This window comes from Astatotilapia calliptera, chromosome 20 (genome assembly GCF_900246225.1).
Source record: "Astatotilapia calliptera chromosome 20, fAstCal1.2, whole genome shotgun sequence".
Taxonomy (NCBI): Eukaryota; Metazoa; Chordata; class Actinopteri; order Cichliformes; family Cichlidae; genus Astatotilapia; species Astatotilapia calliptera.
Genome location: NC_039321.1, coordinates 5,116,267 through 5,131,325, shown reverse-complemented (window position 1 = coordinate 5,131,325; position 15,059 = coordinate 5,116,267). Strand labels below are relative to the sequence as shown.

The following is a 15,059-nucleotide window of genomic DNA, read 5'->3' as shown; positions in this document are numbered from 1 at the left end:
TCGTTTGCAGACCTGCTGCTGTGCTCGGGATCTCTGTCGGCCCCGTTTTGGCCCAGCTTTAGCTGTTGGACTGATCTCCTCACATTCGACTCTAGAATGTTTTGGTACACAGAGGAGTTCATGGTCGACTCGATGACTGCGAGGTGCCCAGGTCCCGTGGCTGCAAACCAAGCCCAAACCGCCACGCTGACAGCTGGTATGAGTTTGTGCTGATATGCCATGTTTGGTTTTTGCCAAATGGGCACTGAGCATTATGGCCAAACATCTCCACTTTGGTCTCTAAAGAGGCATTGTTCCAGAAGTCTCCACTAAGCCGTGCTGCCGTGTTCTTTTTTTCCTCCTGGCAGCCACACTTGTAGCTTTTGCTTTTTCAGTTTTCTGCTCCTGGGAAGATTGACAGCAGTCTTGAATGTTTTTCACTTGTTTCTCAGCATAAGATGATGCACTTCAGATTGTTTGGTCAAGTGACTGATTAGTATCTGACTGCTACTTACACTCTTAATGGGAGCAGTAAGATGTACTTTCCTCATAACTGCATATGATCCTGTATAATGAGAACCTTTGTGCAATAAGGCTGCTGCTTTAGTTTAGATTAAAACTTTCATTTAAGAGTCTAAATTCCTTGTTTGACCACTTGTCAAAAGTTCTTGTAGCGTGCTGCTTTTTCACATAACCTCAGGGATGCACCTGGAGCAGCTGCACTGCGTTATGGCTCTAAAGCAGATCGCTTGTAGTCCCACCAGACCCACCGCAGTGAGTTTCAGACACTTCCCAGAAGTGGCAATTCACACTGCACCACTTTAAACGGTGCCAGGTCTTGTTTATTTTCCCCCCCAACTGACGCCAGGTCAAGCTGCAAAGAACAGATGAGGAGGGTCCAAGGAGAGTCTGGTCAGATTTCAAAATAAAAGACCCCATGAGAACTTAATGTGTGTGAGGTGCACATAAACATGAAAATAATACCACAGTTTTTAAACAGTGGTCCCTTTTTATTTGTGTATGTATATATTTCTTTTATTGTGTTTCAGTGATAGTTTTCCTGGACAATGAACTCCTAATTCAGGCTAGTGAAGTCATTCTTGCATGATTAGGATCTTAGCTTTTGGTCTGGGGTACCGATGCAGAAGACTGTAGGAGGGGAGTTTCTCTAGCCATTCCCATCTGCCTCTGACACTGCTTTGTCTTTCCCGCTTATAGATGCCATTACAAGGCTAACTAGGATTTCTGTGATATGTCTGAATAATATGAAACCAAATAAAACATCAGCCAAACTTTAATGCGAAATTACAAAAGTACATCACAGTTTTTGAAAACAATCTTAAGCAGTATGTCAAAAGATACTCAGAGTTTATTTATACAGTAGCGGGTCAGGCTGTTTGGTCCCCTGGCTTAAAATGTTACAATAATTTTGTCCAGTTTTAACTTGTCAGAAGTGGAAACAAATGATCATTAGTCTCTTACAGTTCAATGCGTTCATGGTTACATATGTGACAAATTAAAAGGAAAAAACAAAAACCTAACCCACGCAGTGAGAGGTGGCTGTGTGCTAGTCTGGGTCCACCTGTAACATTTCCATCCTGGTGGAAGTCTTCTTCTGGGTGACAGTGCCTCCACCTGGACACGAGGGCTCACAGTGGTTTGAGGGTGAAAATAAAGTTACTCATAGGCTGCGGCTTTCACAATCAACACATCTCAAGCCAAATGAACGCCTATGGGAGATTCTGAACAAGCGTTTTAGACCGTGCTCTCAACTCGCTCACCATTAAGCTACCTGAGTCAATGCCAAGGTGCATTAAAGCTGTAGGTTTTTCCTTTAACTGTCATCCATCTGTGGGATCAAGAACTCAAAAGTCACAGCTGGATTCTTCTGAGAAAAGAAACCAAACTTATTATTTTCTACTTTGTCTTAATTCAGAAACTTTTCAGTCACAGCTGAGCTGCAGTCTAATAAGACCGTGCAGTCGGTTTCTCATGACAGCAGTTTGATAATGAAGCATCCGATGAAAATACAAAATTACAAAAGTCGCGTACACAAAAAAAAAAATAAAACATCTATTCTGTGACTCATAACATTTGGGTTAAAAATATTTATTTAAAGGGGAATCATTTTAAATATCTTTTTAAAAAAAATTTGATTATTCTAAATGTCGTGAAAGAGGCACGAATAAAATTCACTCTGGACACGGCTGCAACTTTATATCACGAAGAGAAGAAGAAACTGTCTGAAAAAGGAGGAATGGCAGAAGATCAGTTAAGCGTCCGTGGATGTCGTCGTTTTGGCCGAGAGCAGAAAATTCGCTTTATACGTCCCCTTCTTCCTCCTCTTCTTCCTCCTCTTCTTCCTCCTCGTAGTGTCGGTTACGTTTAATCAGCTCCTCCACCGTCAGCTCCTCATGCTCTTCCTCGCTGTCCCAGAAGCCCACGTCCTGAGACGACCGGCTGGCCTCCACCTCTGCCTCCGGAGAGGAGACTGCAGTCGGCTCAGTTGGAGTCTCCTGAAGTTTAGCATCTGGCATGTCTTCCTCCAGCACGCCTCCGTCTTCCTCCTCCATCTGCTCCTCCTCTTCACCTTGTCCTCCTGCAGCGTCATCGAGATCCTCCTCTGTGGGGAGATGATGGTCTGTAGCGTCTTCGCTCTTCATCTCCTCTTCCTGTTCTTCCTCTCCGGAGCTGGTGTGCACATCTACACAGCTGTCCTCGGTGGGGGTTTGGCTGTCTGACGACTGGCCGCCGTGCTGGAGGTCCATGCTGGCGGGTTCAGGACTCGGCTGCCGCTCTACCGGTGCACTCTGCTTTTTGGGCTCAGGAGCAGGAGGGCTGTCAGGTTGAGCTGCCGCGGTGAAGGGCATGCTGCGCTCCTTCAGGGGGGTGTTTCGACGCAGAACAGGCGAGCCCCTGGCTTCCTCTGGTGGTGTGGATGGGGAGTCTTCCTCTGGAGGCCACTTGGCTCTGATTGGTTTACCCGTGGAGACTACCTCCGTGTTGGCGGCAGCTCCACCGCGGCTGGGCGTGTCCTCAGGCTCAGTTTTTGGTGGCCAGGAGATCTTCAGCCTGCGGGTCTCTGTGGGTTTGTCAGCCTTCTCTGAGGAACCTTGTCCCAGAGCCTCCATGGTGGCCGTCAGGACGTTGACTTTAGCCAAGGGTGAGTCCTCCACACTGGGGCTTTCCTGGTCTGAGGGTGTGGCCGGGCTCTGGGCTGTTGGCTTGGTTACAGATGTCGGCGAGGCCTCAGCGCTCTCGTTTTTGCCCTCCCAAAGTTCCTTGTGCGGCCGGTGGCCGAAGCCCTCGTCGTAGTTTCCTTTGGCCTTGAAGAGCTGGGAGAAGTGCGGCTTGCAGTAGACGCTGTTGTGCAGGGAGGCATAATTTGCCAAACTAGACCAAAACAAAGGACAGTTTAGAGAAAACAGACCTCTTCTAAAAAGAAGTCAAAGTCTTGATCAGGAATGGTTTGAAAGAGATTGTTAACGTGGGTTCATAACAGGTTAAAATGGTACTTTTGAGTAGTTTTGAGAAGGTTATTGGATATTTTTGATGGAATAAATAGAATCAAAATAAACAGCAGAACATATCTTTAAATTCTTTAGATTACTGGGAACACAGGACCTCGAGATAAAGTTTAATTTAGAGGGGTTTTTTTTCTCCAAGTAACCCTGCAGAAAAGCTTTAAATGCAGTAAAATCCTTTGTAAATGTTTGCCTGGGTGTATTGTCTGACCCGATCTGCTGTGGCCTCACCTGAGTTTGGTGTTGCAGTGTGAACAGCGGAAGCAGGAGCTGTGGTAAACGTTCTGGTTGGCCACGAGCCTCTCCAGAGGATAGACAGTCTTCAGGCACGATGCACAGGTCTCCCTCACCGGCAGACGGAAGTTCTGCACACGCATAAACATGATTTCCCCCCATTTTTTGTCACATATGGGCACCAACAATGACTGCTGAGCCCATCAACCCTCCCCAAAGCTACTCTGTTAAAGTCTAAGAATAAAAATAAGGAGGTGGAGATTAGTGTAGGGTGCACAGGTGTGTGTGAGGTGTAAATGTTTGTTGTGAGGGCTCACCCTGGGAGTCTTTGACTGGGACGAGTCTTTCTGATTGGAGGACGCAGGAGTGCCGGGTCCTGAGCCTGAGAGAGCAAAATAAGAAAAAAAATTTAAAAAAAAAAAAAAGAAAGAAAGGCAGTAATGCAGAACCAACACTAGAGGGAGCCATCTGCATATTTGATAAAGCCCTTCCACTTACAGGATTACAAACTAAAGCCAAGGACGGACAGTTCATACCGAGACGTGAGAACCTCACTTCAACTTTTCATCACGAATTATCTGCAGAACTTACCGTTGGTCTCTGAGGTGAAAATTCTCCTGGTGTTCGGTTCAGACTCTGGACTCTGAAACGGGAGAAGAGATGTGAAAGAAACAAAACAAAAAAAACATCACACACTGACACACGTTTAGATAAATGCGTGTCGAGATGAGCCGAAACTGATGCACTGGAACAAAAACACCTTCAGGCTATAAACTCTCACCATGTCCAGAGTGCACGGGGGGACGTTCTCCTTCTGCTTCCCACTGAAACCATCCAGCTGATCATCCTGAGCAAAACAAGAAGGACGAGCGGAAAGTTAACAACGGAATATAAGCCATCGGCATCACCTGCTTCATAGGAGATAAACCTACTGGGTATCACCTGTAGGGTTATTGTTAACAGAGCATCCACAATGCTGCACACTGTGTGGGACTGCAGTGTCTTAGGTATATGTGCCATTTGGCTCCAAGTAATTTTTAAGTATACAAAACAGATGTTTAAACCTATATCAGAGAGAGCAGTCACTGCCTGTTGACCAATAATGCAGCTGGTCAACAGCAACAACAACTCCAGGAAAAAGTAGGTCCACAAAAACACAATTACTACATGTGCATCTTAATCATGCAAATATCTTTGCTGGGATCACATGTAAGGAGTCATTTTGTTTCAACTTGCTTCCATTAGCTAGTTTGTCTCCAAAAATCATCCTAGAAAATACAAAATTCCCCAGTGCTCTGCCCCACGGGTGTCCATTCAGGCCTGGAATAATTCAGGAACATCGGTGTGGTGGTGATGGCACAGAGTTCACAACCCAGCTCGGCTCCACAGAGACCGATTTACACTGTTTGTTTGGAAATACTTTAGCGTTTTGTCAGCGGGCAGTGTGATTCTGCAATCTTAACTGCGCTGTCTAAATAATAAATAGGCTCGTGTTACAAGCGTCATGCACCCAAAGGTCATGCATGATTCATTTCCTGTTTCACGTCGAGGAAAAGATAACAGCTGAAGCATGTTTTTCACAGCAGGGCTCGCTCAGGCCACTGAATGTCCATCCTCTGTAACTTAACCCAATTATTTTATAATGTGAAGGTATGCAGATCTTTTAAGGGCACATTTTTTAAATTCTCTGGTTGATTTGTGTTATTTCATATTCAGCTCCAAGACAATTAAATAGGATTATTTCAAATTCACTAACCATGAATACTCCACCAATCTCACTTTTATTAGAAATTTATAAACCAGAAATGAAAGTTTCCAGTAAGGCACAAAAAGCTCACATTGACTGAAGCGGGAGGGACTTCCTGTTTGGAGATGGCTGCTTGATAGAGGGCCATCCGATCACGGAGAGGCGTGGACTCGGCGAGGCTTCCATCTGCAAAAAAAAAAAAAAAAAAAAAAAAAAAAAAACACACAACACTAGAAGTTATTGCCTAACAAACACTTCAGCTATTTTAACTCATCTTTGTGGGCACATCATGTCTGAACAGTGTTTTCTGTGCTTGCTGTAACCTGCAGACGCCACTTTTTTTGTTACAGTTCATTAATTGCTGTGAATGCAGGCTGATGACGGGAACACGGGGTCAGGAGCTGCGTGCAGCGTGGAGGGAAACTGTGGGTTTGTCTCTTCCTGTGCTCTCTTAGGCAGTGGGCTGATCACAGCGCTTACACAGCAGCCCGTGTCGTCACTTCTGAGCTTTTTCATTTCGGGGAAGGATGTAATCCATCCAGGAAGATAGCAGGAAGAGACTCTTTGTAAAGAAAAATCCCAAAGACTTTGTAAATCTGACACCGTTAACGAAGAGCTCCAGTTTACCTTTGACATAGCAGATGTCTTTCCGTTTGTTTTTCCATCGCTCATGTTTTTACTGTATGTGGTTAAAATGACTGCATACGCACACGAGGTGCCTTTTTTGGCTGTCATCACAAAAGTCAGACAGCTGCTGAGACCAAAACTGAGCTAAAAGAGGCCGAACTCTGCATTTATATCACATCAGGGGACTCAAATGTGACTCCAAACATTAAAACCGAAGTATTATTCACCAACTGACTGCTCTTACTGCAGACCTTCACTTCATCATTTTCCTGATACAAGCTGTTTAAAGTCAGCCTCTTTTTAAGCCAGACAGCATGATGCTCAAGAATAAAAATAATCTCTGTAAACAGAACTCAAAGGGATCTACTTGATTCTGTTTGGTCAAAACTGCTCTGCCTAGAAAGTACATTTGAGCAGGCTTGCATTATATGCAGGTAAAGAGATTAAAATAGAGGGAGGGCATTTGCCAAAATGCGCCAGATACCTAACAGCTATTGACAATAATAAAGCTTTAAGCTCAGCAAAACAATGTGCAAAACAAAAAGCCTGGGAGCAAATATCCAAGTATTGGCTGTTGCTTCATCAGGTCACTTAAGCATCTACTTTATTTGGTGCTTATGTTACTCAGCTACAAGTAAATATCAAAACTATCACGATCGTCTCAGAGTTGACCAATTTGTTAGCAGAGAGCCACACTTCTGGTTTATACCTGAATTCTAGGAAATTAATCATCTGTGCATTTATTTATTTATTTATTTATTTATTTATTTATTCCTACCGTAGCCGTATACAAGATTGATAAGACAGCTAATCATGAACCTAAACAATGAGAAGAGCAGCAACAACACGCTTCTATAAAGCTGAAGTGGACCGCAGAGTCAGCAGCTTTCGCTCTACTGAGGAGGTTATGTCACGGATTCTGGGTTTACTAAAAATGAGCCCTTTAAGGTCACATGCAGGGGCTCGTTTTCTCAGGTTTCTCCTCAGTCATTTAAAAAAGAAAAAAAAAGAAAAGAAAAAAGGATGACCTGCCTCTTACATGTCAAAGAGTTTCACTTCCTCTTTAAATTAAAACCACCATGAACCATTAGCCAATGAAATGACTGAGTCGCATGTGGTGTGGAGGATATTTTAAGATTCGGCAGAGGTGCGAAGTAGCGCACAGCTGTCTTTTTATCCACCGACAGCAGTTTTTGAAGATGAAGCCATTCACCGACTTACATTCAGCTGAGTTGTGCATTACAGAAGGTTTCCATTCTGCCAATAATAAAACTCTGTCGCTTACTTTTTTGGTATTTGATGACATTTAAATTTTGTCCACATCTAAAAAGAAATGAGAGGCTCGCTCATAGATAGAATAAAGCACATAATAAGAAACATGCAACACTAATTTCACATCAGCCGTTGCCGTCTAGGTCATTTGGTGTGTGTTGTTGATCACCTCTCAAACAAACTGCCCCCTAAAAACCCTGAAAGCACATTAAAGAGAAGCATGTACCTCCTAGTAGTTGGTCCATGCTGCCAGTGTTTCCTCGGCCTGTCTGCTCTCTGGATGCCTGCAACGCAAAAACAGACAGATGAAGAAAACAAACCGACATAAGGCAAAGAGATGAAAACACATGCAGTCCTTTGATGCTCACATGTTTCACCTGGTAGAGCCAACAGGCTGCAAGCTAAAGCCCGGCCATCAGAAAGATCAAAGAGAGACCGAGGAAATGCAAAGGTAAGAGAATCACAGAGGTCAAGAGCGGCACAGTGTTTGTGCAGTCCAAACCACTTTAATCCCCTTATGAGCTCAGTGTCTGAGACAAGACACCCCGTCTGTCCTCAGCCACCAGCCAGAAAACAAACCGATCACCTCTCTGCTGCAGGGCAGAAAAGAACACCTGCTGCTTTATAACAAAGGAGCATCTGCCCAGAACGTGGGGAATTCCCCAGTCGGACATCTCCCCCAAACTTCAGGGCACAAAATCATCCGTCTCATGCCATTTAAGGTACGGCTTACGCAACGGGACAAACAGCGGCACAGCACATTTAGCCTTTAGGCTGCAGGGGCCACGGGGAGGATTTTGGCTTCGGCCCGAGTCCTGACAGGCTCGGAGCTCTGCAGGCTTCGGCAAGTCGAGCTCAGGAACATTTCACAACATAAAGCTGAGGCAGAGTGGCCTTACATCATGGAAAAAACTGGATGAAAGTATGTTTGAGACAAGTTAAACCTCATTTGTGTAACACATTATGCATTTCCACTTTATCTTCTCTAAAAAAATAAATGCATGAAGGTGAAAGAAGAATTTATTTAACAAGCGTTCAAACCTCCAACGAGCATTATCTGTACATCTTATCTGTTATGTGCCACAGAGTCAGTGAGTGGGAACTGTACGTATTTTGAAAAGACAAGAACAAGTTTTCAGTTAGACTGACCGTGAACCTGTGTTTGTGTAAAGATGTTTTAGAACAAAGTGCTAAACGCCTGATATGACAGATGCGTTCCTTAAACTACACACTGGAGAGTTTTTGGTCTTCAAAGACTTTTTATATGTTGGTGCAGCGTCTGCAGTGATCCGTTTTGGTGAAGAGAGCTGAACGTGGAAGTGACGCTTCGAGTTACCAGTCGATTTCTTTCCCACCATCTATGGCCTCGAACTGGGTGTAGAAGGAAAGATCGCTGACAAGTGGTGGAAATGATCTTTCTTTGAAGGTCGTCTGGGTTCAGTCTTAGAGATAAGGTGAAGAGCTCAGTCGTTCAGGAAGGCTTAGTAACGCTGCTACTCCTCCACACTGAAATGAGGCTCAGGTGATTCTCATTCTCATTAGGATGTCTCCTGGACAACTTCCAGGTGAGGCATCTCTGGCATGCACACCTTGGATGAAACCCCGGAGCGCACACATAACATGCTTGAGAAACTTAGTCTTTTAGTTGGCTTGGGAATACCTTACTGTGCTACCTGCGGGAAGCCTGAGCATCTCTGCTCAGACTACGGCCCTGTGACGTGGACCCAGATGGATGTTTACATTAAACACATAAGAAAATTTCATTTTTGAGGTCAACTCAGTGCAAATGTCCACCCTGTCTAAAGTAAATGAAAGTGGAGACAGCGTCCACAAACTCACTACTTTTGAGAGAGAGGGGAAAAAAAAAAAAAAAAAAAAAGTGTTGCACTGGGAAAGTCCAGCCTCATCCTTTAAACTTTCGTGTTCCCTCTTTGTGGGAAAACCTTCACAATGTTCAACTGCTGCTCACTAAATGGTGCCAGAGAATGTCACAATTACAAAAAAGTGGTGAGAGTTCAGCAAAAGGTGATAGGAAAGGTGTTAAATCCTCCAGCAAAATGAGAGAAACTGCAAAATCAGATAATTCTCTTCACATTGAATAACTCACATGACTCTAATAAAAAAAAAAAAAAGATTATAACAGCTTAAAGAAGCAGGATTTCCAAAGCTCGCACCTCTAGGCTTAACCTCTACCCCTTTAAAAACTGAGCAGTGACAACCAGATCATCACAGATGATGTAATCTGAGGGCGGGTAAGGGGCAAATCTGAAAGTCTGAGTCAGGAGTGAGTTCAATAATTAATAATGCACATTATGGTTAAGAAAGAACTGAATCATCTGCTGTGAACAGGAAAACACACCAACACTCAGGCCCTAAGCGGGGCGTTAAGAACAGAAACGAATCACAACAAAGGAAACAGTCATCTTCATAAGAATGGATCTATTCCCCCGGGTGGATTAGCTTCCACAGACCGGAGGTGCAGCTTTGTGGATGAAGGGGAGGATGAGGAGGAGGGGGGTCCGAGACTGGTTTGCATGCATGTGTGTGCATGAGGGGTTGAGTGGCATGTAAACAAGCATACGAGGCCAGGTTGTGTCTCGAAAGGCTGGATCAGTGGGCCAGACAAAGAATCTGATGCTAATCCTGATACTATTAAAGCTCCTAAACAGACAGACCGAGCGAGCTTCAGTTCCCCTCATGACCCCACCTCACACACACCAGAGTCTACCAGAGACAACGACTTCTTCTTACACTAAGACTTACCCAAACAAAGAGCAGGAAGGCACCTGCGGCATCAGTTAACACCCTTTAAAGGTGTTAATATACCCAGTTCAAGCCACACAATAACACTGTTTTTAAAGTGAGCTGACACAGTTGAAAGGAGCTACTGATAAAGTCCATAAAGTGGACTCTGAGAAGCCTTAAAAGGCCCCTTTCAGCTGCTGCGCAAACATCCTCGTCCAACACAGAAGTCAATAAAATAACAAGCAGGGAAAGTAAAAGTGGAGACTGTCTCAGAGCCAAACAAAGAAAGCCACAAACACCATATGTCATAGCTACCTCTCGCGAAGACAAATGAAGAGGGAGGACAAAAAAGCCACAGAGGATGAGGAGTCGGCGGCGAGACCGAGGGGAAGGCGGTTCTCACGGAGTTTGATCGTGTGTTTGAATCCAGCACCGGCAAGACCTGCAGCTCCAGAGCGGGGAGGCACAGACTGTGGCTTATCGCAGGGGAGATGTGGGGTAGGACCCTCTGGAGATGGCTTTAGGGGAGGGGGAGGAGGATGAAGGGCAGGGTGGGTGGGAATATTCGAGGCGACAAGGAGCAGGTGTTCCTAGGGGGTGCTGCTCAAAGAGGGGTGTGGTCGGATGAAGGTGGGGATGATGACGGGAGTGTGCCGTGGTTTTACAGATGGTCTTTCTTTCTTTTCTTTTTTTTCTTGTTTAAGTGTTTCACGGCCCCCCAGCATCAGAATAAAGCTTTGGGCCTACAGAGAGGAGCAATGTGGGGCAGGAGGGAGGCGGAGAAGCAGCAGCTGGTGCAGTAAGGGGGGGTGACTCAGGGAGGTGACTCAGGGAGGATAGGGAGGCTGGGGCTGAGCTGGGCTGTGTGGGAGGGAGGAGGGGTGAGGGTCAATTAATTTCAGAGTGCATCGAGTCGGCCCAGAGAGGGGAGTGGATGTAGAGGGGGGTGTTTAGATAAGAGCTGGAGGAATAAACGCAGACAAACTCTTTACCGATCTGTTAGTGCGTTTAGCTTTTAGCTCAGAGAGGCCAATGTGAGCATGCTCACAGTGATGATGCTAACGTGCGTCACACAGACGACGATGAGGCTGGAGAAAGTAGATTTTGTTTGAGTAAATCTTCCTAAATATCCCCCAAATTATAGGTAGTGAATATCGATTCTGTTACTAAAGATGGTATAAAAAAAAATAGGCGGAAACACCGTGATGTCACATATTGGCTAATTAAATCTCAGACTCAAAACTAGTGACCGAGCCCATAAAATCATCAGGAAAATATTTACGGGGGTTAAATAAAAATAATGAAAGCAATTCCACACTGGCTTCATTTGTCAGATCCCAAAGCTACGTCTGTCTGTCACACCATCTAGGACTCCCAGTAATTCACACGATGGTGATATTTTTTGCTAATGTGTGTCCACAGTTGGACAAATGCAGAGGTTTTTTCCATTTTATTATTAGGCATCCCCACCCCTTTGATATGAGGCATAAAGCAAGCAGCAGCAGACAATTTCTACAAAAATCAGCCTGCATTAGCAGAATGCTAGGACATGCATCAGGTTTTAATTAAATTCAGACTCATTTACTGGTAAATGGAGTGGTACTTATAGAGTTAAGCACTTAAAGCACACGGTTTTATCTACGCCCATGTGTTCAAACATCCACTCACACCGATTCATAAGGGGCAACTCCAAGAAAACTTCAGCATGCAGAATGAAGGAGTCGATTGATTGGCAGACAATACCATATTTGCAAAAACAAACTTATCGTGCATCAATTTACGCAGAAAAAGTACTAAATACTAATTTTCGCTGAGGACCACCTCATGTGCAAACATCACAACATCAAATTTCAGCTAATAGTATAGCAGTACTAAAAACAAACCAAAGGAAAGTTAGGTCCAAGATAAAGAGCGCTTAGCATCTCCATAATGATCTGAAATTTATCCGGTATGAATCCAAACTTGCCAATATAAGCCGTCTTATCACTTGGGGACTTTCCGAGTCCAGGAGCATTGGGATTACTCATTTTGCTGCTTGTTTGAAACACTTTCTGTGGAAAATACACCACACGTCATGCTTGGCCGAACAGCCAAGTTTTTGTTGCTTTTACACTTTTCCTATGTCAGCGCCAGTCAGCACACAGTGGAAATTTATAATATATGTACTTAAAAAAATAAAAATAAAAGTAACACTTTTAAGACTGTAAAAGGAGAGATTATGATGATTTTGACCTGGACTTGAATGCTTAAGTGCAAAACTGACATTTTGGTGTCCGGAGAACACATTTTGGTCAAAGCTTTAGTGATTGCTGATATCAGTCCATGATTTCATACCAAATATATTCAGTAGTTGTTATGAAAATGCTCATGACAGTGCGAGAAAAAGCCAGGGGACATTAGGGGTATTAGACCATTCACCTCAAAGGAATTGCCATCCGAGATAACATGACTTCAAAGAAAAGAAGGGTGGAGGTCTTTGATGGGTGGCAGTGAGGGTTAAGAGAGAAAACAGGGGCGAGGTGGAGCTGAGGAGCAGAGAGTGGAGCACAAGGGTGATTGATGAGGTGGAGAGGGGAGGCGGAGAGCTTTGACGGCCTTGGGGGGAGACTGTCTGACGAGGCTCAGAGTGCAGATCAGCTGTCTGCAGTCATGAGTCTGCCAGCCTGCTGCACCATGACATCATCTGCCCCGTGAAGGGGAGCTCAACAAAGAAGCAGAGAGCCCGCCTCGGCCCTACAGTGGAGCCTATTGTACAAGCCCCGGACACTGTGTCTACAGAACTGTATAGATCCTGTATTTCAGCTCGAGGATTTCCCCAAACAAGCCCTCCTTTGGAAGGACAACTATGCAGCGAGCAATAAAAAGACTCCTTCCCTCCAGCTCCCCAGAGTGCTCCTTCATCTCACTTTTTAAAAGCCCACATAGGAGGCGGGTGTGGAGAGGAGAGTGGCGGATGTCTTTGTTTAAACGCCACGTTTTACTGCACGTTTCTTCATCCCATGTTTCCTTACAACCCCTTCTTTGTCCTTTGTTAAAAAAAAAAAAAAAAAAAAAAAAGTTTCCATGAAGAATCAGACTCTTAAGCCAAAACTGAGAGAGTCAATCCTGCTCAGCATTATCTGTGCATCTTCCTCCTCTGTGCCACATTAAGACCTTAATATCCAGGTGCCATTAATTTGTATTAATGTATTTTCAGTCTCTTCCTGGACTGAAAACCAAAGCTGCACTTCCTCAAATTGCCACTTGAAGGTGGAGTTCATCCCCACTGACCTACATTATAAAATGTCCAATTTCACAACAGAATTAGAATCAGTATATGGAAGCACCTTAAAGCAGCGGTCCCTAACACCGGGCCTCGGACTGGTACCAGTGCATGAATCGTTAGGTACCAGGCCGCGAGAGTTGAGGCTCGGGTATGAAATTTATGGTTTTTAATCTTTTTTTTTTTATCGTTTTTATCGTCAACTCTGTTTCCCTGGATCTTTTCCCGTGTGTTTGAAATAAATCTTCGTTTTTTTGGTACCGGTACTGGTTTTAATTTGTTGTATTTATCCGCGACACCTTAAAGACCAGTCTGTGAAAATATTGTCGGACATAAGCAGTTTGGGGACCGCTGCTTTAAAGCATGTTAGCATCAGCTGAAAACTGAGCCGTCCACCCGCTCCTCCAAACATTGGGAGCAGCATGAACACGAAAGCTGAAACTTGAGAGAGAAAAAAAAAAAAAGAGCAAACACATGGAGATAAAGGGAAGGAAAAACTGGAAGAAACCTCGGGAAGAACCAAGCCTCTTGGGGTAACCAAGATGACAAGAAATAAACCAAAGAAAGCCAAAAAATTCACCATTTTCACCTTTTTGTCAACAGTTTATCCTTTCTGGCCTAATGACAATTTATACATTTGTAACATTTTTAAATACTGAGGTCTTCTTCCCACTGAGCACCACAAACATCAAACAATCAAATTTAATAATAGAAAAATTGAACCTCTGTCAAAACTGAGTGAAAGTGAATCAACAGTAAGTGGAGTTGTTGATTTTGTAGGACTGAGAAGAACTGCAGAGCACACGTCTTTCACTGGGTCCCATTATTAACGCCCATTTTATTGTTATGCTGATGACTCACTTATTTTCCCAGTAATCTAAATCAAATCTTATCTCATCTCTCTGATATTTAGAGCCAGATGTCTCAAAATTTCCTATGTCCTGGTGTATTTGCCCCCCCGGGAGCTGGACACAGCTTTTATTTCCAAGTAAGCCGTTTAATCATACAGTGTCTAAATGAATTTTTTCCTCCCTTTCTAGTGGCGTTCTTGAGAAGGTCATACATGCTTTCATTTCCACATCTTTATTAATAAATATTATGTGGTCATGTCTTAAATATTTAACTCACCACTATTAAAGCACTCATTAGCTCACACATATGAAGTTTTTTTTCCATATTTAGTGTCTAATCACCACATTTTTAATTACTGTTCCAGTTTGTAATGAGCCCTTTAACTAGAAGTGTTTTTGTTATATTAGTATTTTTATTATTTTAACCGTTTTTTGTCTTTTTTAGTATTTGTATTTTAGAATTTCTAACTATTACTTTTATTATTGCTGGTGTATTTATAAGTGGTCATGTTTATTTCAGTATTTTTACATTTACATAACTGGGAGGTCACGGTAGTTAAAGGCTAAACCCCAAATTTAAATTTGTAAAGCACATCGAGTTCGGACTCATCAGTCCACCTCTGAAAGCCTCACAGTGGCTCGTCATAAAATGGTCGCTCTCTATTGAGGAAACAGCGTGGCTCTTGTTAATGTGCCACACTTTGGAGTACGAGCACTTTTCATTTTACACGCCTTGAGCTGATGCATGACTGGACGTCAAATTCCTCGACTTTTATGCTCCACAAACAACAATTAGCTGCCTCGGGGAGCACGAAGCA

At 43.8% G+C, this 15,059-nt stretch overlaps 1 protein-coding gene across 3 annotated transcripts in view; it reads right to left on the bottom strand.

Annotated features, from left to right (window-relative positions):
* Nucleotides 1–1,255: 1,255 nt before the first annotated feature.
* The window catches only part of lima1a (LIM domain and actin binding 1a), a 28,536-nt gene continuing 14,732 nt past the window's right edge, over nt 1,256–15,059 (bottom strand). For all 3 annotated transcript variants that reach the window (XM_026154180.1, XM_026154178.1, XM_026154179.1), the window contains exons 5-11: nt 7,610–7,667; nt 5,576–5,670; nt 4,519–4,584; nt 4,329–4,380; nt 4,055–4,119; nt 3,735–3,868; nt 1,256–3,372 (exon numbers count right to left, since the gene is read on the bottom strand). In XM_026154180.1, the coding sequence (XP_026009965.1) occupies nt 2,301–3,372; nt 3,735–3,868; nt 4,055–4,119; nt 4,329–4,380; nt 4,519–4,584; nt 5,576–5,670; nt 7,610–7,667 (1,542 nt within the window). In that variant the 3' untranslated portion in view covers nt 1,256–2,300. The remainder of the gene's footprint in view (nt 3,373–3,734; nt 3,869–4,054; nt 4,120–4,328; nt 4,381–4,518; nt 4,585–5,575; nt 5,671–7,609; nt 7,668–15,059) is intronic.